This window comes from Rhododendron vialii, chromosome 2a (assembly GCF_030253575.1).
Source record: "Rhododendron vialii isolate Sample 1 chromosome 2a, ASM3025357v1".
NCBI lineage: Eukaryota > Viridiplantae > Streptophyta > Magnoliopsida > Ericales > Ericaceae > Rhododendron > Rhododendron vialii.
This window is the reverse complement of record NC_080558.1, coordinates 19,268,552-19,295,004: the sequence shown is the minus strand read 5'-3', so window position 1 is coordinate 19,295,004 and position 26,453 is coordinate 19,268,552. Positions and strand designations below refer to the sequence as shown.

The 26,453-nt window shown below is 43.3% G+C and overlaps 1 protein-coding gene across 1 annotated transcript; it reads left to right on the top strand.

Annotated features, from left to right (window-relative positions):
* Positions 1 to 15,167: 15,167 nt before the first annotated feature.
* Positions 15,168 to 16,436, top strand: LOC131317273 (ethylene-responsive transcription factor ERF011-like). Its single transcript, XM_058346832.1, has 4 exons — positions 15,168 to 15,326; positions 15,370 to 15,539; positions 16,106 to 16,163; positions 16,329 to 16,436. The coding sequence occupies exons 1-4, from the start codon at positions 15,168 to 15,170 to the stop codon at positions 16,434 to 16,436; spliced, it is 495 nt and encodes a 164-aa protein (XP_058202815.1).
* The last annotated feature ends 10,017 nt before the right edge of the window (positions 16,437 to 26,453 follow it).

Below are 26,453 nucleotides of genomic sequence, written 5' to 3'. Positions count from 1 at the left end.
ATCAACCCGATGGTTAGCCATATCATCAACAACGGTCAGCCAAATCGTCCGACTCAGTCATTCCCGAGGGTCAGCCATATCATCAACGACGGTCAGCCATATCGTCCGACTCAATCAACCTGATGGTCGGCCATATCATCAACGACGGTCAGCCATATCGTCTGACTCAGTCATTCCCGATGGTCAGCCATATAATCAACGACAATCAGCCATCGCCTGTCTCTGTCCATTCAGCGATGAAAACCAGCCACGTCACCTGTCTCAGCCCATTCATCGACGACAATCAACCACATCGCCTGTCTCTGTCCATTCAGCGATGACAACCTGCCACGTCGCCTGTCTCTGCCCATTCTGCGACGACAATCAACCACATCGCCTGTCTCTGTCCATTCAGCGATGACAACCAGCCACATCGCCTACCTCTGCCCAATCAGCGACGACAATCAGCCATCGCCTGTCTCTGTCCATTCAGCGATGACAACCAACCACGTCGCCTGTTTCTGTCCATTCAGTGATGACAACCTACCACGTCGCTTGTCTCTGCCCATTCAGCGACGACAATCAACCTCATCGCCTGTCTCTATCCATTCAGCGATGACAACCAGCCACGTCGCCTGTCTTTGCCCATTCAACGACGACAATCAGCCATCGCCTGTCTTTGTCCATTCAGCGATGACAACCAACCACGTCGCCTGTCTCTGTCTATTCAGCGATGACAACCTACCACGTCGCCTGTCTCTGCCCATTCAGCGACGACAATCACTTCGCCTGTCTCTGTCCATTCAGCGATGACAACCAACCACGTCGCCTGTCTATGCCCATTCAGCGATGACAATCAACCACATCGCTTGTCTCTGTCCATTCAGCGATGACAACCAGCCACGTCGCCTGTCTCTGCCCATTCAGCGACAATAATCAGCCATCGCCTGTCTCTGTCCATTCAGCGATGACAACCAACCACGTCGCCTGTCTCTATCGATTCAGCGATGACAACCTACCACGTCGCTTGTCTCTGCCCATTCAGCGACAACAATCAGCCATCGCCTATCTCTGTCCATTCAGCGATGACAACCAACCACGTCGCCTGTCTCTGTCCATTCAGCGATGACAACCTACCACGTCGCTTGTCTCTGCCCATTCAACGACGACAATCACATCGCCTGTCTTTGTCCATTTAGCGATGACAACCAACCACGTCGCCTGTCTGTGCCTATTCAACGACGACAATCAACCACATCGCCTGTCTCTTTCCATTCAGCAATGACAACCAGCCACGTCGCTTGTCTCTGCCCATTCAGCGACGACAATCAACCATTGGCTGTCTCTGTCCATTCAGCAATGACAACCAACAACGTCGCCTGTCTCTGTCTATTCAGCGATGACAACCTACCACGTGGCCTGTCTCTGCCCATTCAGCGACGACAATCACATCGCCTGTCTCTGTCCATTCAGCGATGACAACCAACCACGTCGCCTGTCTCTGCCCAGTCAGCGACGACAATCAACCACATCGCCTGTCTCTGTCCATTCAGCGATGGCAACCAGCCACGTCGCCTGTCTCTGCCCATTCAGCGACGATAATCAGCCATCGCCTGTCTCTATCCATTCAGCGATGACAACAAACCATGTCGCCTGTCTCTGTCCATTCAGCGATGACAACCTACCACAACGCTTGTCTCTGCCCATTCAGCGACGACAATCAGCCATCGCCTGTCTCTGTCCATTCAGCGATGACAACCAACCACGTCGCCTGTTTCTGTCCATTCAGTGATGACAACCTACCACGTCGCTTGTCTCTGCCCATTCAGCGACGACAATCACATCGACTGTCTCTGTCCATTCAACGATGACAACCAACCACGTCGCCTGTCTGTGCCCATTCAGCGACGACAATCAGCCACATCGCCTGTCTCTATCCATTCAGCAATGACAACCAGCCACGTCGCCTGTCTCTGCCCATTCAGCGACGACAATCAGCCGTCGCCTGTCTCCGTCCATTCAGCGATGACAACCAACCACGTCGCCTGTCTCTGTCTATTCAGCGATGACAACCTACCACGTCGCCTGTCTCTGCCCATTCAGCGACGACAATCACATCGCTTGTCTCTGTCCATTTAGCGATGACAACCAACCACGTCGCCTGTCTCTGCTCATTTAGCGACGACAATCAACCACATTGCCTGTCTCTGTCCATTCAGGGATGACAACCAGCCACGTCGCCTGTCTTTGCCCATTCAGCGACGATAATCAGCCATCGCCTGTCTCTGTCCATTCAGCAATGACAACCAACCGCGTCGCTTGTCTTTGTCCATTCAGCGATGACAACCTACCACGTCGCTTGTCTCTGCCCATTCAGCGACGACAATCAGCCATCGCCTGTCTCTGTCCATTCAGCGATGACAACCAACCACGTCGCCTGTCTCTGTCCATTCTGCGATGACAACCTACCACGTTGCCTGTCCCTGCCCATTCAGCGACGACAACCACATCGCCTGTCTCTGTCCATTCAGCAATGAAAACCAACCACATCGCTTGTCTTCGTCCAGTCTGCGATGACAACCAGCGATATCGTCCGTGTTCGCCCCGATCAACAACGATCAGGATATCGTACGATGGTCCGCCCATTCGCAACTAGTTGTTCCCCAGGAGAGTCCGCCTCGGCCTACCCCAAACGACTACTTCTACTTCAGTCTAGCTTCACGCGCATCTTCCAGCAGGTCTATTGCTCTGTCTCAGATGGTCTTTGATAAGGAGATTGGCTCTGATTCCCAACAGATGGAATTCAACCTGCCTGACACGACCTACTCGTGTTTGTTGGAATACTTTGTGCCGAGGATAGCTTGATCCCCAGCAACGACGGCCTGTCCCGTCCAAATCTGCAACGACAGGCTGTCCTGTCCAAATTCGATCAACAAGCGGTGATTCACTCGTCCACTTCTACTTCCATCCCCGACAATGGACAGCCAGTCCATTCCACCGATCAGGTTCCTTAAGTTTACTTGTCTACTTTGCTAGTATGCTTTGCTCTGGATTGCCTTGAGGGGTGTCTAGAAATCTTTGACGTTACTTGTACCAAGTCGATGGTGCTTCAAGTTTCGTCAAAGAAGGGCTACTGTAGACACCCCAATCTGGGCTTCCAGATTAGTTTACTTACGATTTTTGATTCCCAAATGATGAAATGGATCAAGAACACCCTAGGAATGATAGCGTGTTTGAGCTTTGAGAGTTTGCAAAACCCTTGAGCCTAACCTAGCCTAAGCCACTTCAAAAACCAAAAACCTTACTGGTCCGCGCCAGGGCGCAACCATCCTGCGCTAGCGTGCACCATCGCGCGCCCGACTCACTCCATCGCGCGACAGAGCGCCAGGGCGCACCATCGCGCGACAGACTGACTCCGTCGCACGACGGTCCAACCTACCACCAACCTTTCTAAAGGAGGACAGTTGGCCACCAATGCAACCTCAGCCAGGCCTCGTGGACTGGCTGAACTCCTCTGTTTCCAACCAGATTCACCCCCATCTCCTCCTATAAATACCCTCCATTTGTTCTCTTTCAAAGGGTTACCAAATTTTAAGCCCAAAGGAGGATTACACTCACAATCCTCCATTTTCACACTTCAACCATCCAAGAACAAAGCTCGTTCTTCCACCTCAATCTTTTCAAACACCTCAATCAAACCTCAAAGCTCGAATTCGTTTCAAACTCAACCAAAGGTATAGCATACCTACTGTCTTTCTGTTCTGATCCCTGAGGGGGGCTGGCAGGGCCAAGGCTGGTAATCAATACTAGTCCTGGTCCTAAAGCTTGCAAGGTTTCAAAAACTGTCGTGGTAGGAACCAGCGCGCGATGGTCCCACTCTCACGCGTCACACTCTGTTGTTGCACGCGATGGACCGCGTGGGGATTGGTTTCCTACTATTTTATACTTTATTATGTTATAGATCACTGTTAAGTATGTTAAAAATCAGTTTACTGCTTTCCTTTGTTAGAAATTGCTAGTATGTAGTTCAATTTGCATGTCTGCGGTTTTGGAATACCCCTGGGATCATTCTGGACCTGTCCCAGAACCCAAAAATGTGTAAACCAAACACTGGTCCGCGCCAGGGCGCACCATCGCGCGCCAGACTAGCTCCATCGCGCGACAGTGCGCCAGGGCGCACCATCGCGGGCCAGACTGGCTCCATCGCGCGACACAGCACCTGGGCGCATCCTCAGGCACCAGACTGGCTCCGTCGCGCGATAGTATGTCTCTAACCAGTGAGTGGCCTTGCACGGGTAGCTTAGTTTTAGGTCATTATTTTGTCCCCACACTGTTTATGGGGTATTTTATTAATTTGTAGGGCTTTACAACCTTTAAACTGTATATTATATTGCTTATAACTGCGTGGTTTATCCTGGTTGTACACTGGTCCTTCCAGAGCCCAAAGGGTTTGAGAATAAGAGCTGTGGGTTTGAGCTCACCGGCATGCGCGTGTCTTGGGGTTGTGCGCGCAGGAGTAAACAGCATGCAATGACTCGTTCAGTGCATGCTGGTTTCTTCCTACGCACGTCATTCCAAAACAGGGGCCTCCCAGTTTGTTTAAACTCCCACAGCAGTCTGTTCTCATCCTATACTAACTGCTCATCCATGCTATCATTCACATCCTGCAAACATGTTACAGCTTTAATCCCTTAACCTGTTCCCCCGCCCTTAATGGCTAAAGAATTGATTAATCAAACAGAATCGCAAACAAATATTTTCGCAAATGCCTAAGTAGAGACTGATCTCCGGATTGGGCGAGAGGGGTGCCATAAAACCCTTCCCCTCTCGTAACCTGGCTCCCGAACCCAGATATGGTTATGACGGACTGGTTCCTTAACTTTTTCAAATCAAACAATGCTACAAGTGCTTCGAAATACGGTTCCTTGGGTGTCGGACCTTCAAAACCCGAGTGGCGACTCGGTATTTTGCGAGCGCTTGCTTCCCCGCTCGCGCTCCCTCGATCCGGGCCCTTGCATTTTGGAATCAGGAAATTCCAAGGGCACGCTGCCCACAGCCATATTGGAAACAGAAAGCCTTAAACCTTTTTTGAAATTGGGACTCATTATCCGTAATCAACGAATAAGGGACCCCAAATTGAGTAATAATGCTTTTCCACATGAACCTTTCTATCATAGGCTCAGTGATTTTCGCCAATGGCTCTGCCTCAATCCACTTAGTGAAAGAATCTGTTGCTAGCAACAGAAATTTCATATTCCCAGTTGCCTTGTGGAGTGGACCCACGATGTCCATCCCCATTGAGTGAATCACCAAGGACTTGTCAACAGCACCAGATCCTTGGCTGGTGTTCGGATCATTAGTGAGAATTTCTGACACTTTTCACAGATCTTCACATACACCTTTGCATCTTCTTGCATGTGTGGCCACCAATATCCTTGGGTGATTGCTCGGTGGGCAATAGACCTGCCCCCATCATGACTTCCACATGTTCCCTCATGGATCTCATGGAGAAACTTTTGCACCATTTCGGGGTGCATACAAAGTAAGTACGGACCCGTGAAGGAATTCTTATACAACTTCCCTTTAGGAGATAGCAAAAAACATGTAGACTTTGTTTTTATCTTGTGAGCCTCTTTTTTGTTTGTGGGGAGTGTCCTATCTCGTAAAACTCCATAATTGGATCCATCCAACTTAGTCCTTGGTTCACGTCCAAGACCAATTCCACACTTCTTTTAATATTTGGCTTAGTAAGATAATCCACTGCCACTCTTCTCTTGAACTCTGTTGGTACAGCTGCACCCAACCAAGCCAGTGAATTTGCATGGGCATTCTGCCCAAAACTTATCTGCTCAATGTACACTTTCTCAAAAGTGTCAAGCAGATCTTTGGCAGCTTCCACGTAGGCTGCCATCTTTTCCTTCTAGGCTTCATATTCCTCGGACAACTGGTTTACCACAAGCTGTGAGTCACAGTGCACCCTTATCTTTTTCACTTTTAGGGTCTTTGCACTTCTTAAGCTGGCTAAGAGTGTCTCGTACTCCGCCACATTGTTTGATGCACTGAAACCTAGCCGAACAGACAATTCCATAATTACTCCTTCGGGGGGAAAAGTACAATCCCAATCCCTGATCCAGTATTGCATGCGGAACCATCAACGAATAGTTTTCATTCAAAAAGATCTTGTTCGGCAGGTGCCTTACCCTTCCTGGTTGATGGCTCAACTGGTTGCTCCTTTCTTGTACGTAGGAGGCTGTGGAGCCACTGCAGGAGAAAACTCTGCTACAAAGTCTGCCAATACCTGCCCCTTTATTGCAGTGCGCGGCTGGTAGTCAATATCGTACTGACTCAACTCTACCGACTAGGTTGATATACGTCCCAAGAAATCTGCCTTTCGTAGTAAAGATTTCAACGGAAACTCAGTGTAAACCACAATTCTATGACTCTGAAAATAATGGGGCAACTTCCTACCTGCTGTCCTCAATGCCAGGACCAATTTTTCTAGAGGCAGATATCTGGTTTATGCATCCAACAACGTCTTGCTCATGTAGTAGACATGGATTTGCTCTGATCCTTTGTCTCTCAGTAATACTGCACTAATAGCATATTCAGAGACTGTTAAGTACAAAATTAAGGACTCAATCGGTTCAAGAGTAGACAAGAGCGGGGCCGCTGCCAAGTACTTCTTCAGGTCTTGGAACGCTTGTTCGCATTCTGCTCCCCATTCGTATCCTTATCTCTTTTTCAGCAACTAAAAGAAGAGCCTACACTTATCGCTGGATCGACTGATAAATCTGTTGAGGGCTGCTGCCGTTCCAATCAATCTTTGGACCTCCTTCGTGGTCCTAGGACTTTGAAGCCTCTGCAAAGCTATTATTTGGTCGAGATTTGCCTCTATCCCTCTTATGGTCACAAGGTGACCCAAGAATTTTCCTGAGCTTACTCCAAACGCACACTTCGAGGTGTTGAGTTTTAGCCTGTACTCTCTCAAAATTTCAAAGGCTTCCTTTAAGTCAGCTATGTAGTCTTGGTTCTCCTTGCTTTTGACCACGTTGTTATCTATGTACACCTCCATAGTTTTGCCGAGCAACTTCTTTAGCATAATCGTTGCCAACCTTTGGTATGTTGCACCGGCATTCCTCAAACTAAAAGGCATGACATTGTAATAGTGCAGCTCTCTTGGTGTGATAAAGGAAGTCTTCTCTTGATTGGGCCCATACATGGCAAATTGATGATACCCCCGATATGCGTCGAGGAAACTCATTTGCCCATACCAAGTTGTTGCATCCACCACTTGATCTATCCTTGGGAGGGGGAAACTGTTCAAACAAAGGGTTGAACTTGAAATATATAAACTACTATGTATGTGTGAAACAGTGTAGGATCTTCATTTGAATACTGTTTGCTCAAGGTAGAGCCGCCAGTAGGCTCATGGCCCCTCTCAGATGATTCGAACCATTCATTTCATTTTGTAGGTTCTTCTCCTATGTGTTAGAGAGTCCATGGAAAAAATCCGTTTCATCCGATAATCATGATTATGTGCTTTTATTATAACACTCTTCGAAAAATGGATGGTCAAATTTTAAAATCTTATTTGTCGTCCATCTTTCGAAGACAACTGTGCTATAATCTTGGGGGTCAAAACTATTGGAGTGATTTGTTTTTCCCCAAATGATATGAACACGAGATCTACAAAATGAACAAACTATATCGTTGGAGTGGGGCCCACAAGTGCAGACGACCCATGAGTCGGACGGCCCACGAGTCTGGGCAAGCACTCTCCGATCCACATAGTGGACTAGAGACAAGCTTGGTTGGAGTCGAAAAATGGAATTTGTTACCAGATATTAGTGGAGAGGCCTATGTGGAAAATTCTCTTTTTAATTTCGTCAACGACGGTTTAGAAGAAGAAGAAGAAAATTATCCTTTTCCTTGAAAGCTCATTTGGATTTATAAGAAGAAGAGACAATAACGTTTCCAATTCGTTCATTTGGATTTACATCACATCATATCAATTCTTTAGAAGAAGAAGAATTATCCTTTTCCTTGAAAGCTCCTCTTCAAACCTGTCTTCTCTGTTTACTACTGAATTAAAGTTTCTTCTCTTGTTTATTATTTACGAGGGTCTCTAAGAAAACGTAAAAGTGGAGTACTATTGATGAGCAAAACTTAATTGGTCTTCAGCACAAAAACTCTAAGCAATAAATAATGTAATTCAAGTCAAAAAGCAGCAGTAATCCATAACGAAATTGTTAGATGGCTCAAATATACAATTTCGAGCTTATTTTCTAACAGCTTAAACTTTCAGGACAATTGTTAACTTAATATAAATAAAGCAGTAGATTTATTAAATTGATTCTATTATGTAATCGTTGACTGTGTAAATAGTATCTTGTAATTATTAAATCGATTTTATTTCGTACTAAATTTTTTGTCTTTCAAATCTTTATATTGTCAAGGTATGGGATTGTACCAATTTTTTCCTTGGTTTCCCTATTTTGAATCGTTACGTGCAGACAATGATACCACATATTGAGGGGTGTAGACACTCTATTTTGGACTTTCCAGATTAGTTTACTTACGGTATTTGATTCCCCAATGATGATTAAGGTCAAGAACATCCCGATATTGTTAGTGTGTTTGAGCTTTGAGCGTTCCGAACCTCATTCAAACCCTTTCGAACTCCTTTTTCAAACCCTTCAAGCTAGAACCAAATGGCCTCAGCAAAACCCTATATGCATACGCTAGTACTACATTGGCGTGTGCTGGTCTGCTGCCACGTGTTAGTCATCGGTCAACTTTGACCGTTGACTAGGCTTGGACTGGCGTACGCCGATCAACTATTGGCGTATGCCGGTCAGCTAGTCAAATCACCTTTATTCAACCATGTGCACAAGACTTTTTGGGCCCTTCAAAATCCTGTACATTCGTCTGGTGGGTGGATACGTGCATGGGATGTTCCCTCCTTCCCCCACATACCTCCCATCACCTCTCATCTTCATTAAATGCATGGGAGACTCTCCCTCCAAAGCCAACCAGTCCTTCAACTAGTTACAACCCTTCCCTCTCCTCTATATATACCCCCCCATGTGCAAAGGGGTTACCAAAACTTGAAGCATTCAAGTCATCTCTCTCTCCATTAGTTCTTTGTTCTTCCTTTCCTCTCCTTGAGAAAGAAACAACAAGAAGCTCTCCCATACATTACAATATACATCTATCCACCCACATTCCCCTTTCAAAGCCAAGTTCAAGCTCAAACTCTCCAACAAACTCAAAAACATAAGGTATACCACTCGGGAATATTTCTCTGTTATGATCCCTGAGGGGGGCTGGCAGGCCCAAGGCTGGTCATCAATACCAGTCCTGGCTCTAAAGCTGGCAAGGTTTCAAAAATCGTTTCTGACCAGAGCCAGCGTGCGCCGGTCATAAGCACGCGTACTCCGGTCCGTGGCAATTCGGAACTGGCGTACTCCAGTTCGGAACCCTTCAGAATTTGCATACTCCAATTGTGAATTGGGGTCAGGATCTTTGTTTTATACTTTATTTCTTATCTATTCATCACTGTGAGCATGCCTAATAACCAGTTTACTGCTTTTCATAGTTAAAGTTGCTATAGTTAAAGTTGCTAGTTTTACTTTCTTAATATTATTTCTTTTGCTTTGGAATGCCTCTGGGATCCTTCTGGTCATATTCCAGAATCCAGAAGATGTAAAGCCAAGCACTAGACAAAAGATGTCACTGGCGTACGATACCCTGGTACTAGCATACGACAGTATTGTCCGGCCCAGTGGCTTGCCCTTGTATGGCAGCTAGGTCTTGGCATCTGTTCATTTTCTCGCATTGTTTATAGGGTGTTATCTCTGCTGCCTGTAACTGTATCTATTTTGCTATATTATCTGTGTGGTTTGTCCTGGGTGTGCACTGATCCTTTCCAGAGCCTAGAGGGTTGAAAACAAGAGCTGTGGGTTTAGGCTTACTGGTGTACGCCAGTCAGTGAGTGGCGTGCGCAGGTAATCTCCGCATGTAGTGGTTCAACCAGTGCATGCAGGTTTCTTTCTGCACACGGCGCCCCTAATTAGTGCTCTCCAGTCTGTCTGATTTACTCACAGAAGTGCTTGTTCTCAATCTATACTAATCGTTTCGATAGAGCATACGTACCATCTTGTCACATATTACAACTTGTTATAGTTTTAATCCCCCTTAATTGTTCCCTTGCCCTAATTGGCTAAAAATGATTAATGAGATAAATGCAAATATTTTATAAAATGCCCGAGTAGAGACCGATCTCTGGATTGGGCGAGAGGGGTGCCATAGAACCCTTCCGCTCTCATAACCTGGCTCCCGAACCTCAGATATCGAAGGTGACGACAAACCAGTCTACAAAGTCTTTTCAATCAAAACGTAGCAAACGTTTTAAGTTCGGTTCCTTGGGTGTTTCACCTCTAAAACCCGAGTGGCAACTCTGAATTGTAGCGTTTTGCCGTGCGCTTTTCCAAAAGGGCGCACCCGAATTTCTAGGGGAGTGTGCCGACAAGGGGTTTTGAGTTCAAAGTATGTGTAAATTTTTGAAGTGCGTCTGAACTTTTAGTTTCAAAGTGTAAATTGTAGTATTGCTTTTGTATTAGTGGTGTATCAACCTCACCTAATTATATGTTTTTGTTTGTCTTTATTCTTTCGGGATAAGTCTTGGGTTTTGCTTTTGGGGTTCCTAGACTTTCTGTTGAACAAAAGCTATAATATGCGTCTTTGTCAAAAGAGATCAATCGCACTGCAATATTTAAAATTGAGAAAAACTTCTTTACGGAGCAATCAGTAAATAAAATTTACGGCGCTCAATCGAGCGCGTCCAAAAGTAATGTTAGGATTTTAAAAAAATTATTCGGTAGAATAGTTTTTTAAAATTCGGACCATTGATTGCCAATACGAATAACTAAAATTGCGCGAAACCGTGAATAACTTATTTTTTTCTTTAAAATTTACTGCTGGTGTTTGTCAAAAGAGATCAATCGCATTGTGATTGACTTTGAAGGATTCAACGCCCAGATAGTCCACAATGTCAAAACTTTCTTACTCTTCTGGCCTTTTCTGTAAAAAAAAAAAAAAAAGTACCAAAGTTTCTTCTTCTGGCCAAACAATTTTTTTTTTTGTTTTGTTTTGGTCAATTGGGTCAAACATTCTTAGAGAGTGTCTGGGCGCCCACTTTTATACTTTTCACATTCTCATTTAGGTGTTCTGCCTGTTTGGACGCAAAGTTGAAAATCCATTCTAGCAAAATGTGCTTTTCATTTTTCACTTTCTACCACTTGAAATGAAGAATTCATTTCATTGAAAGTCGACGTCAACTTAATTATAAATAGCCCCCGTGCACTAATATTCCCAAAGTACAATAAAAATCGTTCTAAAGAAGGAAATTAGAAGAGGGAGAAAAGGCATGCAACGATCATCAACAGCCATGAGCTTGCGGGGACAGATTATCCAGCGCGGGAAAATGACCCATTCCAACTGCCATGTGTTTATCAATCATAGGCGGATCGATACGAATAAAAACATTGCAGAGCTTTTATATGATCACTTTTCTAGGGTAAATTGGAGACCATTCTTGGACAACAAGTCAATGAAGCCGGGGGACAAGTTATTCGAGAAAATAGATGCGGCCATACGTGATTGTAAGGTATGAATCGCTGTGTATGTCTTTCAAACTTTCCTGACCGAATACCACATTCAGCTGTTAGGAAAAAAATTCAAGTACGAAGTATGACAAGATTTAAGCTTTTGATTTAACATATCAGATGACGGTTCAAAATTCCAATGAAAGGGAGACATCTTCCTCGAAGTCGGCATCATCCAAACACATTCTCCAAATCATCAAGAGCGTCAATTCTTTCTGCTAATTTGCCCTCCTGTATTTCCACAAGAGTTTTAAGCATAAAGTTCCTCGCCCCTCTATATTGAATGCCCAATCTGCCACCAAGATTCATCATCTCTCGAGCATCCTTGAAAAGAAAGGAGTTTCAGTTCTTGATATCACTGAAAGATAAAAGAGGAAGAAGGGATCATCTTTTTTCTACGACTTACTTCGCCGGCCTTGACCCCAAGCTCGGCAAGAAGTTTCTTCTTCTTAATTTTTGTCTTTGATCTTCTCAACCTCCCTTCCATCTTATTAATAGCCTTAAAAGTTGATCTTTCCCCAAAAGAACTACCACCAGTCCCAATGATGAAAGATTGGGAGCTATCCTCAACAATTCCCAAAGAAGTCACTTTGTTGTCCTTATGATAATCATTAATTACCGGACTGATTATATTCCCTAAATTCACGGGATCCCCATTGGCCAGCATAGCTTGAGAGTGAACCTCCAACTCCCCTTCTACCATCAAGCTTCTTTTCTTTCCCCGTATATATCCAGATTGACAATTGATTGATTATCCGCCTTTTCCTCTCCCAACGAATCATAGACCTTTGTGCTTTCCTTGACCTCATCACCATCCTTCCCACTAGAATGGGTAGAGAGAGACACCTCCAATTCACCTGTTCGAGATCCTTCATTCTTAGGCAAAAGAATCAAAGAAAAAGGTTCTTCGCATTCCTCCTCCCAAACTTCGATTCTGTGGTTTCTCCCGTTAACCGAAACATTAATCCACTCATCGATCTAGTATATGAAATTCTTGGGCAGTGTTACTGGATGGTTTATTTACTTGTTACTAAAGCTACTATAGTCTCTTGAAGTTACTGGATGGTTTGTCCGGCTGTTATCTTTAAGATCTCGAAATTAGTCGAGGTGTGCTCAAGTAGATCCGAACATCCAGTCATAGAAAAAACAAAAATGCTACACACACAACTGTTGTGTCGATTGCGCAATTAATTCTGGCCGTCTAGATGTGCAATTAATTGTTACCGGTCAAAATTGAAAAACAGATCTCAACCAAAATGGATGGCCGAGATTGTGTAGAGCCCTGAATAAGTTATTTCTCTCTTCTAGGAAACCATCACTTAAAGGTGGGGATAACATAAGATTCCCAGAATCGGAATATAGGAAACCATCACTTACCTTAGACTAAGACTAAGGGGTGTTTTCAATAGTGAAAAATTTGCAGATTTTTTTTTGTGATTGAAAAGTTGTTAGGTGTTTCCGGTAGTGAATAAGTTGTTGAGAAATGTCAAGTTGTTTCCAACCGTAACAAATAAGTTTTTACTGGGCATGTGAGTGAAAAAATTGAGTTGGTAAAAACTTTTTTCTTAATGGAAACGAAATAGTAAAATGCGTTAAGTTTTTAGTGTTTTTTGTTAGCGGAAATGGGGCCTAAATTGTTGACAGGTGAATGGAGGTAACAACGATTAGATGCTTGTTTCATTTATTTGTTCCTTTTTCCTTTATTAATTGGCCCCTTTCAGCGTCTATATCCACATAATTTTTCCTTTTTTTCCGATATAAAGGTATATAGGGATCGCCATGTTATCGCCGAATTATTGCGACTCCTATTTTTGCCTGCACGTGCGAGTTGTACATGATGATCATAGAGTGCAGGAAGAAGGTTATTCCTATTTTTGTTGACGTGAAACCCTCAGAGCTTGGGGTTTTGGATAATGGAAGCTGTCTAGCAAAAGAACTATTTAGGTTTAGAGAGGCTATTGAGGAGGCCAAGAACACTGTTGTTTGACATTTGACTCATCAAATGGGTGAGCATCGTAATTCTCCATTTTATCTTTCTTTATTATTATATATATTTTCAGGACTTATATATATATATATAGACACACACACATACATAGTATACACTTTGTATTTTGTGTTATCATTTTAAAAATCCCGTAGTGATCAACTAGGTAAAAAACTTTAATATTACTAGCATATCCGGAGTATAATATAAAAGGCACAAAAAAAAAAAGAGGAAATTCCTGGCCGGTCCCAAATTTTACATGGGGTTTCATGCAAACCCTTTTTTAAAGTGTTATCCCATCTAGACCCTTTTTAAAGATGTTTTCACTATTTTGCCTCTATCACTTTTCATATCCCAGAATTCACACATCAAGAATTCACACCCCAAGAATTCATACCTCCCAAAATTCACACCCCCAAGAATTCATACCTCCCAGAATTCATACCTCAAGAATTCACACCTCCCAAAATTCACACCTCCAAGAATTCACACCCTAAGAATTGACACCGTCCAAAATTCACACCCCTTTGTAAAATTCACACCTTTGCGGAATTCACACCCCTAAAATTCACATCATTTTTTGCAGAATTCACCCCCCATTTGCACTATTCATACCCCTAGAATTCACATCTCTTTCAAGAATTCACACTCATTTTCCTGAATTCACCTCTAAATGCAGAATTCGCAACTCATTTGCACAATTCACACCCAGCTAATAACACAATTCACACCCCATCTGCAATGGAATTTCCCGAAGATTTTTATTATGACCATTCTAATAGATTGGTGTGAAGTCTTGGTGTGAATTATAGGTGAAGTTTTGGTGTGAATTTTGAATGAAGTCTTGTTGTGAATTCTTGATGTAAATTCTGGATGAAGTCTTGATGTGAATTCCGGGTGTGAATTCTTGGTGTGAATTCCGGGTGAAGCCTTGGTGTGAATTCACACCCCTTTTTCAGATTTCTGCAAAAAATTTTGAAGGTGTGAATTATGTATTTTGGGACATGTGAATTTTGCATTTTGGGATAGAATTCACATTTACAAATAAAGAATTCACACCCGTTATAAAGATAAATAGTAGTACCATGTTAAACAAAATAACACAACAGTGAAGAAAACGCCTCTCTCTCTCTCGACCCCAATTAAGCTTGAATTTCACAAATTGCAAACTGTTTTGACTCAACTATGGCTATGGTGGTGGATCAAACCATCGTGGAACATGAATTATAGCACCACTACCACCACCACCACAACGACAAAGGACGAACACGGCTACAACTGGAACGATTGTTCCCCATGGTCGACTAGGACACAATTTCCACAGAAATCAGAGGGGCGAGGACCACGATCGCCACATAAATCTTCCTTCTGTCACAGTTCTTCGGATATGTTCGTGTGTTTCGAACGTCTCTCCCTATCTTTGGCGGCGGGCCCATTGACTTGAGTTGTTGACGGATAAGCTACAGCCGAGTCCGGTGTGCGAACGGCGGGTCCGGGAACCGTGATGGCCGTTACAAAGGGGTGAGGATGAGGAAATGGGGAAATGGGTAGCAGAGGTGTGGCAGCCGAAAAGCTGCGACAGGATCTGGCTGGGGTCGTACCGGACGGCGGAGGAGGCCACCCGGGCCTACGACTCCACCGCCTTCTGCCTTCGCGGGCCGTCGGCGATGCTCAATTTCTCGGATTGTCCGCCGGTTTTTTCTGGACGCAGCCGAACTGTCGTGGTCGCAGATCCAGGTGGCGGCGTCGAGGCACACGCAAAGGGTGGCGGAAGAGGAAGGGGAGTCGGGTGGTGGTGGTGCGATGGGGGCGAGTTTTCCGACGGTGGCGGAGGTTTTTTATGTTGGAGAGTTTAGTGGTGGTTATTTTGGTGATGGCGAGTTGATGAAGACAAGAGATGAAGAAGGGTTTGTAGGAAGGACAAATGAGAGGAGAAGCGAGGATATTGGGGTATTTTGGGTACCTCATTTAAAACAGGATATATATGGGTAGGATTTGATATTGGGTGGGGTTGGACAGGAATAGGAAGACAAAACGGGGCCGGTCAGAGGTCTAGTTTAGTTGTCCGGACAGTTAACGCGTATCTCGACTTATCACGTACATTAATAAAATTATGTTTGAATCATTATGACATGATCGAGCTTCTTGATGAACTTGCAAATAAACTATTGCAAATAAAATATTGCAATCATAAAAGTGAGTCCAAGATGGATTCGTATTGCCAAATTAAAATGGAGTACGAGTCAATTTTTGATGAACTTGCAAATAAACTATTGCAAATAAAATATTGCAATCATAAAAGTGAGTCCAAGATGGATTCGTATTGCCAAATTAAAATGGAGTACGAGTCAATTTTTTTTTCTAAAACTAGAGAGGAGCTAAACCCATTATCCAAAGACAATCGATAAATATAAGCCCATTACTTAAAAGGACTGATTGAGTACTGATGTTTGGTTAATGTGTGTGTGCGCAGGGATTGGTCGAATCTGGCAAAGAAAGCTTCGGACGGCGTTATGAAAAACTTGCTGGAGGTTGAAGGAGAGACACTAGGTTAGAAGCAGTACCCGAAATATTATTGATGGATAGTTTAATTGCATGAACCTTGGGCCCATGTGCATTGTGCGATTTCAAACATGTTTTTAGTTAAATAAATATGTGCTTATAACTCTCCGTACACGTACTTTCTCTAAAAATAGGACTTTTGCTATCGAGTTTTTGGATATGGAGTTTTCTTATTTAGATGTGGGTATAAGATGGTTTTGGATATTTGGGAAAAGTTTCCCAATAAGGAATTAGTGACCTAGATCTACATGCGGGCATCCTATGGTTACGCGGATGCATTACATGACAAAGAAGGGTTTATTGGTGCCCAAGGTCTTGTTCCAGAACGGATTTTAAGTACTTATTTTTAAAAAAGGCAATTTCAAGTTAAAAATAATAGGTTTAATGAAATCTAAAAAATTCAGTGAATTGACCCTCAGTTTGACCTTCTATTTGCGTTACAACATTTAAACTGTAACAACTCGTAATTTTTAACAATAATAATAATATTTAAAAAGTATTATTCTTAATAATAAAATTCTCTATATTAATAAATATATACAATTATAATTAATTTATCCTAATCCTTATTTTTATTTTATTTCTTTCTTTACAAATTGCATGCATGCATAAATACGAATTCCTTCCATCTCTCCCTCTCCTACTCAGTCACTACTCCCTCTCTGACCTAAATTTGTCCCTATCTCGTTCCTACTCAAAGCCCAAGAGGTAGAGTTTTTATTAAATTCAATGTCATCACCCTCTTCAAAATTCGTCCATAAATACCCCATCACTCCGACCCTAGGGCATACCACAATATTCCCCACGCCCAACTAGTCCAGAAGAGAGAGAAAAATCGGAGAAAACCGAACTACAATCCATGGAGTTTTAGAGAGAGAAAGAAAGAGAGAGAAAATTGGGTTTTGTACCAAGACCCGACCGAAATCCAATTCGATCGTTCCAAACTCTTCCCACGACTCCTAGCATCACCAAACATCGTCCAATTCGATCCCACGGTCTCCCGATCAAGGAACCCAAAGTTTTCTTCCCTAAAATTCAAGATTCGTTTTTAAATCAATTTGATCCGATTCAAGGTATTATAATCCATTCCAAACACTCCTCTACGTTTATTAAGTGTTTTTATGCGTAACCCGATAGCCCTTATGGTCCCATGCATCGAAAACCGAGCCAAAACAAAAAAAAAGCGTTTTATGCCTTCAACCTTGCGGCCACAAGGTTCGGGCCGCAGGAACCATAGCCAAGGTTGCGGTGGACTGCTCCACCGCAAGGTTGACCGGTCCAACCTTGCGGGTTGGACAGTTTTGGTTCGAAACGACTTTTCGACATCCCGAACAACGTTTTTGACACCCGGATTATTTTTTCTAGACTTTTCACGTCTCAAAGATCATAACTTGTTAAGATCATATTTTTTTATTTAATTATCTATTTATTAAATTATTTATTAGTTATTTATCAAAGTTTATAAATGAAAAATCTTTGCGACCTTCCAAACAACGTTTTAACACCCAAATTATTTTTTTCTAGACTCCTTGCATCTCAAATATGATATCTTGTTAATTTAATATTTTTTTATTTAATTTGCTATTTATTGTTATTTTATTAGTCTTTCCAATCAAAATTACCATACGATCTTATAAACCATATTATTAATGCCCGAGTGATTTTATTTAGACTCCTTACCTTCCAAAGATGAAACTTTGTTAATCTCAATGTATTTTAATTTATAAATTATTTATTATCTATTTACTTCACTTTCGGCCACTTTATTTAATGTCTTTATTTAAAATAATTCCGCGACCCTCCGAACCTAACTTTTGACACTCAATTGGTTGCATAGGACCTCTAGGACCTTAATTAAGGTCATGTTAATTATTCTAATATTTTTACCTAATTAATGCATTTAATTAGTTTTTAATTAGTCTAATTACTTAGAAATAATTAATAAGAGCTTAGAAAAATATTTTTTAATTCTTTTAAAAAGTTCTTACTTATTTATCATCTTGGCCATACGAGATTAAAGGCAATGGCCCATTCCTAAAAAGTTGAGTGATTGCATTGCTTACTAATTATTTTAATTATTATTCTTTTTAATTGTATATTGTACCGATACTTGATTTGAATGCTAGATTGGACCCTAGAGACATGGGGTGGTATGCGAATAGAATTCATCTAGTCGATGTTAGGTAATGGATGAATTGGAAAGTTTTGTTTTTAGATTGCCTACAAGCGTGATTTTGAGATGTGATGAGATTTGTGATGTGATTGAAACTGGCGGGAGTCCAGTGATAAATTGATAGACTGGCGGGAGTCCAGTGGTGATTGTGAAGTAATTTGTGAAGTGGTATATAAGATAGGCGAACCCTAGTTGTGATTCAGGCATGATAAGCTTTCCTCTTGTTGTAGTTATCGGGGTGCACACTCGGTATATAACTTAGGTGTACCTGCGACAGCAAAGGGAAGTGACCTCATGGGACCGAGCATGGCTAGCGGTTGTGGGAGGAAAGATCTCGCGGAAAGATTTTAGATTTCACATTAGAATAATGGATAGTAATAAATTGGTATTTGTAAATCCTTATTCTGCTTTTCGCATTATTATTATCATGTTGCTTGCTATCTTTAAAGTAAGGGGGGTAGTTTGGTTGGATTATACTACGGGGTGAACTCTATCACTCAAGTACGGATTGCTTGGTTTCCGTGCCAGATTTTGCAGAAAATCAGGAAGAGACACAGAATCCCGAAGGTGAGCAGTTTTATGTAGAGGAGAATCCAGAGGTGGGAGTCGAGCCAGAATATGCTTGGGATCCGTATCAAACCTAGAAGACGGCTCGATTATTTTGTTTAGTTCATTACTACAAAGACTAATTTCAGTATTTCTACAATGGTTTGTAATAGATGAATCTTTAGGATGAATTATCCGTTTTGGATTTTGAATTTAATTTAAATAATTTTCAAAAATTAATATTTAATGCCTTCGATTTTATTCCCGAAAATCGGGGCGTTACAACTTGGTATCAGAGCCTAGGTTCAAACCTTTGGCCTTGGGTAGTTTGGGTAGATCACATCAGATTGAGTATTTCGCTACAAATTTAAAATGACACTGTTTGAAATATACCGAAACTGAATGATAAATATATTTTTCTTGCTTTTATAGATGAACCCCACGTTTGCAGACCAACTAGCCGATGAATGGAGCAGATTGCAGGACTTCTTGGAAAACACCGTAGGATCCGACTTCTCTTTCCGAGACCCTTACGTACCTACTAAGTTCCCAATTTTGTATGCTCAGTATCAGCAGCTGATGGCGAATCTGCCAAACCAGAGAGAAGTATACACGGCTCAGCATCCAAGCCCATGGAGAAGGGCTAACCTCGAGAAGGAAATCCGTGACATTCTAGAAAGCATACCAGGCTTTGATATCAGGAGCGAACCCTATTACTCACATTATAGGGATATGGATAACCAGCCCCCGATTCCTACCCCAGACCGAAACCATAACCCTCTCAATACTCAGGAAGAAGATGAGATGGCCCAGCTAGCTGCGGAAGTGGAAAACCTAAGGGCATTCATGACAGCCACCCCAGATTTTCCGATGGGAGATGACTACCTGGTAGAAATGCTTCCTACCCTCTATCGGATGAGACAGGCTCACCAAAGAATTTCAGCCCTCGCTGACGCTGTCACCCGCTCCACCGTTGAAGACCTCGAGATACGAGGCATACTAGCCTACATCCTCGGAGTAGAAGTGGGACCGCGAGGGAATCGCGAAGAACCCCCTGAGGAAGAGGGAGATCCCGAAGAACCCCCTGAGGAAGAAGGAGATCCCGAGGAACCCCCTAAGGAGGAAGAAGACCTAAAAGAGCCTCCATTTCCAGGATCAGACCATGACTACCGTTTGGGGACCTGGCAGCCAAAGCAGGAGGAACCAATAGTACCAGAGGAAGAACAGGTATAGAACCAGGATGATGGGATGGGCAATGCTGAGCCAGAACCGGAAGAAGACGCAGATAATAGCAGTGACAGTGACGATGGATTTTTGGCAGAACCAGAGATGGATGATTATGGCTGGCTCTTACCCATAGATGCACCAAGAGATATGGATGCCGAGCTGCAGTGGTGGCTGACAAGCCAACGGCTCGAAATGCAGGAACTTCTACCTTCTCTAGCTCCCGTACCAATGGAAGAATCAGACAGTGAATGTGAAGTCATAGATGCTGACCCTCCACCTCGTCCTAAGATGGCTCGACCCACAGGAATTCCATGGGTAGGACACCATTCTGACTATGGTCCAAACACTTGGGTCTGTATACAGCTGGAACCGCTATACCCTTGCCCATTTAAGATCAGGGCGCAATCAGCTTACCTAGGGCCAGTAAAGATCCAAGCCCCATGCTATAATGGATACTATCTTATCGCTTTACCTCAAGGATTTCAGGAACACTACACCGACCGCATCCATTATTCACGAGTCGCAAGGTCCCGCCCCGAGCAAGAACATCGTATCATTATAGAGAATGTCAATTTCACCGATCACATCACCTATGCAGAGATACCCATCCGCCTAGAACCTTATAACTACCCAAACCCCAACCAGCAGGAACCACTATGGCGAGTAACATGGCGTTGCTACTGGCTCACAGAGGACACCATCGAAAGGTAGAGTCTTCTAGAAGAGCATTTTCCAATACTTTTCAATTGATCGATTTCTTTAGCACCTACTAGTTATTCATGCGCAACACATTTTTTTATTTTTGTTTTATTTTATGTTTTATTTCTTTCTAGGAAAACAATTATGGTAGTGGGAATTATCTTGACTTTTAGTAGCTACACATCCAGTATGTTTTGACATCAATGATGTGTTTGATTCGTTTTGTTAATAAAAGAAAAGTCTTTTATGATGTTCTGCTTCCATGCATATAATAATATATACAAATATATATGTTCTCATAATAAACCCCCCCCCCCCTTACTAAATTATAACATAACGATATCTAGATGGAGGAAGCAAGAGACAACCAGAATAACGAACAAAACAATGGAAAAAATGGAGCCCCTCAACTCAACGGCCAAATTGGGACTACCGAGCTATTCCAACTGATGCAAGCATTTATTGCTGCTACGACTGCAAATAGCCAGACTCAGCGTGGAGCCCCGCATGCACCTCAAAGGCCAATGACCAAGAGTCAAGCACTGAATGAATTCTGCAAGCGTCGCCCGCCTTACTTTCAAGGAGAACCTAACCCCACAGCTGTGGAAGCTTGGCTAGAAGAAATCAAGAAAATTCTTGAAACCCTAGACATTCAAGAAGCCAGCAATCAAATTGCTCTAACTACCTACCAGATGCAAGGTGAAGCTCAGCATTGGTGGAACCTGATGAAGAAAACCCATGATGTGGCAACAATGACTTCGGAAAGGTTCAAGAAAATTTTTCTTGACAAGTAATTTCCAACACCTGTCAAACAAGCACTGGCCTTGGAATTCATGAACCTCGAGCTGGGCACAATGACCGTGACCCAGTACGCAGCACGATTTGAAGAACTGTCTCACTATGGCAGAATAATCATACCTACTGATGACGACAAGGCGAGAAAATTTGAGTGGGGACTCAATGAGACACACCGAGCAGTGATGGCACAAACACTTCCCACCTACTCACAAGTGGTGCAATGCGCACTTAAGATGGAGAGAGAAAACGTGGATATCAAGACAAGGCGTGAGCGAAAGAAGGCAATACCTGCAGTTGAAGGACCTATCCGCACCAACCCTAACAACAGGGTACCCCAACCTCTTAACCCTACCACCAAAACTACCCTCGCCCGCAACCGTTACAACCCAACCTAGCTTGGAGAAACCCCAACCTAGGGTTCAATCGAAACCCTAACCCTAATTCGAACCAAATCCAACCACCGAATCGAGGCCTAAACTCTAATCTTGGACCAAACCGCAACCCCCTTCCCCAGAATCAAAACCTAGACAACCGCTGTTATTACTGCCTAGAGGAGGGACATACCAAGGGGAATTATCCTAGGTTGAATGGCGCTGGGAACTATGGAGGACCGCCGCAAAATCAAGTCAGGACTGCTGTACTTGGAAATCAGAACCAGAATCAAGCTAGGCTGGTTTGGAATGGTAAGCAACCCGGAGGACAGAACTAGCGTCGTGGTGGGTGGAACCAACCACCAACTTGCCCTTTTCAGAACAGATGATCAAACGGGCCGATCCAGCCCAATGCTGGAAGGGTGTTTGCACTGCAAAGAACAGAAGAGGAGATGGACCCTGCAATAATCCAAGGTACTCTCACTCTTTATACTACATGCGTTCAAGCACTACTTGATTTTGGAGCTTCGCACTCATTCATATCTACCGCATGTGTATCTACACTTGGATTAGAAACTGAACCTCTAAAGATAACTATGCATGTGATCTCACCATTAGGGGGTAAGATTTCGGTAGTGCTATTTGTAAAGGGTGCGAACTAGAAGTATTGAACTTGCGGTTAACATGCGACTTACGAGTAATTGAAGTGACGGACTTTGACATCATACTCGGAATGGACTGGTTGATTGCGCACCGAGCTATCATAGACTGCCATCGAAAGATGGTGACAACCTATTCATCAGATGGAACGAGTTTCAAGTTTAAGGGGGATAGACAAGACCCTTCTGCACCCCACGCGTACAAAACGAAGTGGCATAGGAAGCTTGCTGGATGGTTAGCAAGTCTCACATTGGATGAAATAGACCGAATGGAGTTGGGCCTCCCTCACGTCGTCTGCGAGTACGAGGACGTATTTTCTGAGGAATTACCAGGATTACCGCCGCCAAGGGAATTGGATTTCACCATCGAGCTACAACCCGGCACGACCCCAATCTCAATGGCCCCGTATCGAATGGCTCCAGCATAACTACGAAAGTTGAAAACATAACTATAGGAACTCTTAGAGAAGGGTTTTATCCGCCCTAGTACCTCACCATGGGGAGCTCCAGCGCTATTCGTCAAAAAGAAAGAAGGAACGCTCCGACTTTGTATCGACTACCGCCAACTCAACAAAGTCACCATCAAGAACCGATATCCTCTACCGAGAATAGACGACTTGTTCGACCAACTGAGAGGGTCGACTTGTTTCTCAAAGATTGATCTGAGATCTGGATATCACCAATTACGAATTCGAGATTGTGACATACTCAAGATGGCGTTCCACACACGTTACGGACACTACAAGTTCATAGTCATGCCGTTCGGTCTAACCAATGCTTCTACTGTTTTCATGTGCCTGATGAACCAAATTTTCACACCATACTTGGACAAATTTGTGGTAGTGTTCATCGATGACATCCTTGTATACTCTCCAACGGAGAAAGAACACGAAGACCACTTGAGAATTGTCCTTCAAGTACTTCGAGACAACCATTTGTATGCGAAGGCCAGTAAGTGCGAATTTTGGATGAAAGAAATCAAATTCCTGGGACACGTGGTGTCAGAGAAAGGAATCTTAGTTGACGACAGCAAGGTAGAAGCAGTCATGGACTGGAAAAGACCTTCTACGGTATTCGAGATTAGAAGTTTCTTGGGATTAGTCGGCTACTACAAAAGATTCATTCAGGATTTCTCCATCTTGGGAAAACCATTGACGCAATTGACCCAAAAAGGGGTTAAGTTTGAATGGAATGAAGCATGTGAGAGATCCTTCTAAGAACTAAAGAAGAGGCTGACTAGCGCTCCTATATTGATCATACCTGAACGAGACGCAGGGTACACCGTGTACTGCAACGCATCCAGAGATGGATTGGGAGCTATACTCATGCAAAATGGAAAAGTAGTTGCTTACGGATCCCGACAGTTGAGGCCGCATGAAAGGAACTATCCAACTCACGATTTGGAACTGGCAATAGTTGTATTCGCCCTAAAGTCTTGGCGACACTATCTATACGGAGAGCAGTTCGAGGTATTTACCGACCACAAAAGTTTGAAATACTTGTTTACCTAGAAAGAGCTTAACATGAGACAAAGGAGATGGGTGGAATACTTGGAAGATTTCAACTTCACAATGTCCTATCATCCTAGAAAGGCAAACGTAGTCGCTGATGCGCTGAGTCGCAAGAACCGAGGACAAGTGGCTAGTTTAGCTATAAGAGAGTGGAAAATGATGGAGGACCTTAACAGCTTCAAACTGCAACCAACCGAAGAAGGCACTGACGCGTGTCTCTTCGCCGACCATAGTCGCAACTCCAGCCTTACACCGAGAAAGTCTTTTAGCCCAAACCTTTGAACAAGAATGCGACTTCATCCGACATCAACTCTCAATTGGAAAAGCAGCAGCAGGGTGAAGATCCACGCTGATAAGAGCCTTCGCTTCCAGGGAAGAATTTTTGTACCAGACATCGGTACCCTCCGAGAAGCAGTACTTAAGGAATTCCACCATTCCAATTTCGCCGACCACCCAGGGAGCACCAAGATGTACCAAGACCTTCGTCGATAGTACTGGTGGGTTGGAATCAAGAAGGATGTGGCCAAATACATTTCAACATGCCTTACCTGCCAACAAGTAAAAGCGGAACACCAGAAGCCCGGTGGAACCCTGCAACCCTTGCCTATACCCAAATGGAAATGGGAACATATCGCCATGGATTTTGTGACAGGACTACCTAGGTCTCCGCAATCAAACACCGCCATTCGGGTGATAGTCGACCATTTAACCAAATCCGCCTACTTTTTACCCATGAAGATGACGGACTCAATGGACTCTCTTAGCAGACTCTACATCCGAGAAATCGTGCGATTACACGGTATACCTGTATCCATTGTAAGTGATTGAGATTCACGATTCACGTCAACCTTTTGGAATAGCCTACAGAAAGCATTGGGAACCGACCTTCGTCTCAGCACCGCATTCCACCCACAGATGGACGGACAATCTGAAAGAACCATCCAAATCTTAGAAGACATGCTCCGTGCCTTTGCTTTGGAATTTAAGGGAAGTTGGGAATGACACCTACTCCTAGTCGAGTTCGCCTATAACAACAACTATCAATCTAGCATAGACATGGCACCATATGAAGCTCTGTATGGGCGACCTTGTCGATCGCCAGTTTGTTGGGCTGAATTGGAAGAAGCAAGCTTACTATGACCAGAGCTAGTCCAGGAGACAACAGAAAAGATCAAAACCATTCGCCAATAGCTCCTGGCGGCGCAGAACCGATAGAAGAGTTACGCCGACAAAAGGACCAGACCATTGACTTTTCAGGTTGGAGAACATGTGTTCTTAAAGATTAGACCACGAAAAGGAGTTATCCGATTTGGAAAGAAAGGAAAGCTGTCACCACGCTACATTGGACCTTTTGAGATCCTTGAGAAAATTGGAGAAGTGGCGTACCGCCTGGCACTACCACCACAACTGGACCGAGTTCACAACGTGTTTCACGTGTCAATGCTCCGAAAGTACATAACACATCCTTCCCACATCATCAATTAGGAAAACATCGAACTCAACGAGAACGTCACTCTCGAGGAACAGCCATTGGAGATCCAAGACTATAGTGAGAAGTGCATTCGAGGCAAAAACTATTCAACTCGTCCGAATCCTTTAGCGACATCGAGGAATTGAGGAATCAACCTGGGAACGAGCGCATGCGGATACTATGCGCGCCAACCATCCAAATCTGTTTCCTTCTAAAGGTATACTCTAATTTCGAGGACGAAATTTTATTAAGGGGGATAGGTTGTAACAACTCGTAATTTTTAACAATAATAATAATATTTAAAAAGCATTATTCTTAATAATAAAATTCTCTATATTAATAAATATATACAATTATAATTAATTTATCCAAATTACCTTATTTTTATTTTATTTTTTTCTTTAAAAATTGCATGCATGCATAAATACGAATTCTTTCCATCTCTCCCTCTCCTACTCAATCACTACTCCCTCCCTGACCTAAATTCATCCTTATCTCGTTCCTACTCAAAGCCCAAGAGGTAGAGTTTTTATTAAATTCAATTTCATCACCCTCTTCAAAATTCGTCCATAAATACCCCATCACTCCGATCCTAGGGCATACCACAATATTCCCCACACCCCATCAGTCCAGAAGAGAGAGAAAAAAATCGGAGAAAATCGAACTCCAATCCATGGAGTTTTAGAGAGAGAAAGAAAGAGAGAGAAAAGTAGGTTTTGTACCAAGACCCGACCGAAATCCAATTCGATTGTTCCAAACTCTTCCCACGACTACTAGCATTACTAAACATCGTCCAATTCGATC

Bases quoted from the DNA above. Each gene is read 5' to 3' on its own strand.
- LOC131317273 (XM_058346832.1), top strand. From the start codon at position 15,168: ATGGGGAAATGGGTAGCAGAGGTGTGGCAGCCGAAAAGCTGCGACAGG. The intron at 15,540-16,105 runs GTTTGTAGGAAG...GTGTGTGCGCAG, and splicing joins AAGACAAGAGATGAAGAAGG to GGATTGGTCGAATCTGGCAA. The intron at 16,164-16,328 runs GTTGAAGGAGAG...CTCTAAAAATAG, and splicing joins TTATGAAAAACTTGCTGGAG to GACTTTTGCTATCGAGTTTT.